Here is a 1,489-nt window from a genome sequence, read left to right on the forward strand (position 1 = left end):
CTTCATGGGCTGTGCTCTGCAGATGGCTCTCTCCCTTGGGTTGGGCTCCACTGAGTGTGTCCTCTTGGCGATGATGGCCTATGATCGATATGTGGCCATCTGCAACCCGCTGAGGTACCCCATCATCATGCACAGGGTGCTCTATGTGCACATGGCTGCTTGGTCCTGGATCATAGGCTGCCTAAACGCTTTAGTGCAAACAGTCATGACAATGATATTGCCTTTCTGTGGGAATAATGTCATTGATCATATTACCTGTGAGATCCTGGCCCTTCTCAAACTCGTGTGTGCAGACATTTCCATGAACGTGTTCATCATGACGGTGGCAGGTATTGTTTTATTGGTGATTCCTCTGCTGTTAATTTTCATTTCCTATGTTTTTATCCTCTCTTCCATCCTGAGAATTAATTCTGCTGAAGGGAGAAAGAAAGCTTTTTCTACCTGTTCTGCCCACCTGACTGTGGTTATCTTATTCTATGGTTCAGCCCTTTTTATGTACATGAAGCCCAAGTCAAAGGACACAAAAGCATCTGATGAGATCATTGTACTGTCTTATGGAGTGATAACCCCAATGTTGAACCCCATCATCTACAGCTTGAGGAATAAAGAGGTAAAAGAGGCTGTGAAGAAAGTCCTGAGCAGACACCTGCATCTATGGAAAATATAAAAGGTCTTGTAGCATGTGATACCCTCTGTGTTGAGACCAGATCAGATCTTTTGAGTTCACAAAGTCACAGAACCTAGTATTGAGAGAACCTATCTGCTTGTAAGTCCAAATATATGATTTACATTCTTTTAGAAACAGAAGTCTCATGTAAGCTATCCGAATAGGATCTAGGGTACAGTTTCTAGTTGTATGCGGCTTTGCCATTTGGTCCCATACAGGCTACATGGCTTTTCCTCAAGATAAATCTCTCTTCTCTCAGCTTCTTCCCTCTCTTGTTTTTTTTCTCTCTTTTCTTCCCCATTTCCTCCTTCTTTTCCTTTCCCCTTCTCCTTCTGCTTTGTTACTCCACTTTCCTTCTATTTCTGGTCTCCTTTCTCAATTTAAACTGAACATCTATTTTTTTGTTGTGTAGTATCCCCTCTTCTGGTAAAAAAAAAATGTACCTTTTCTTTCAACATTCAGCAGTGCCTCCCTGTGAGTCCATGTGTGCTGGAGGGAGCTCAACTCTGGTTAGTGGTACCATCTGAAACAAAGGAATAGACAATTAAAGCAAATCCCTCTGGTTACAGTAATTCATTCAGCATAGGAGGTGAGTTCTGCCAGGCTAATCAGACTCAACCTAAGAATGCTGTCACAGATTAAGAAAAGAGGCACTCTTCCTGCTAAGGTTGCTGAACTGATAAAACGTAAGATTGGAGCCAATCTTTATCAGCAAGTGCATGGAGTCTGAGAGGCAAAGAGGTGTTGACAGAAGGAGGGACAGTGTGTGTGTCCTGGTATTTTAACTTACAGTCAGTTCACAGTTATTCTTCTTAGTTACAT

At 42.4% G+C, this 1,489-nt stretch overlaps 1 protein-coding gene across 1 annotated transcript in view; it reads left to right on the top strand.

Moving 5' to 3' along the window:
- The window catches only part of LOC115277101 (olfactory receptor 13D1-like), a gene marked incomplete at its 5' end in the record, with an annotated part of 1,192 nt that extends 525 nt beyond the window's left edge, over positions 1 to 667 (top strand). The window contains one exon of the mRNA XM_029921214.1: positions 1 to 667. Within this exon, the coding sequence (XP_029777074.1) occupies positions 1 to 667 (667 nt within the window).
- Positions 668 to 1,489: the final 822 nt, after the last annotated feature.

The sequence above is a fragment of the Suricata suricatta genome, chromosome 13, assembly GCF_006229205.1.
Source record: "Suricata suricatta isolate VVHF042 chromosome 13, meerkat_22Aug2017_6uvM2_HiC, whole genome shotgun sequence".
NCBI lineage: Eukaryota > Metazoa > Chordata > Mammalia > Carnivora > Herpestidae > Suricata > Suricata suricatta.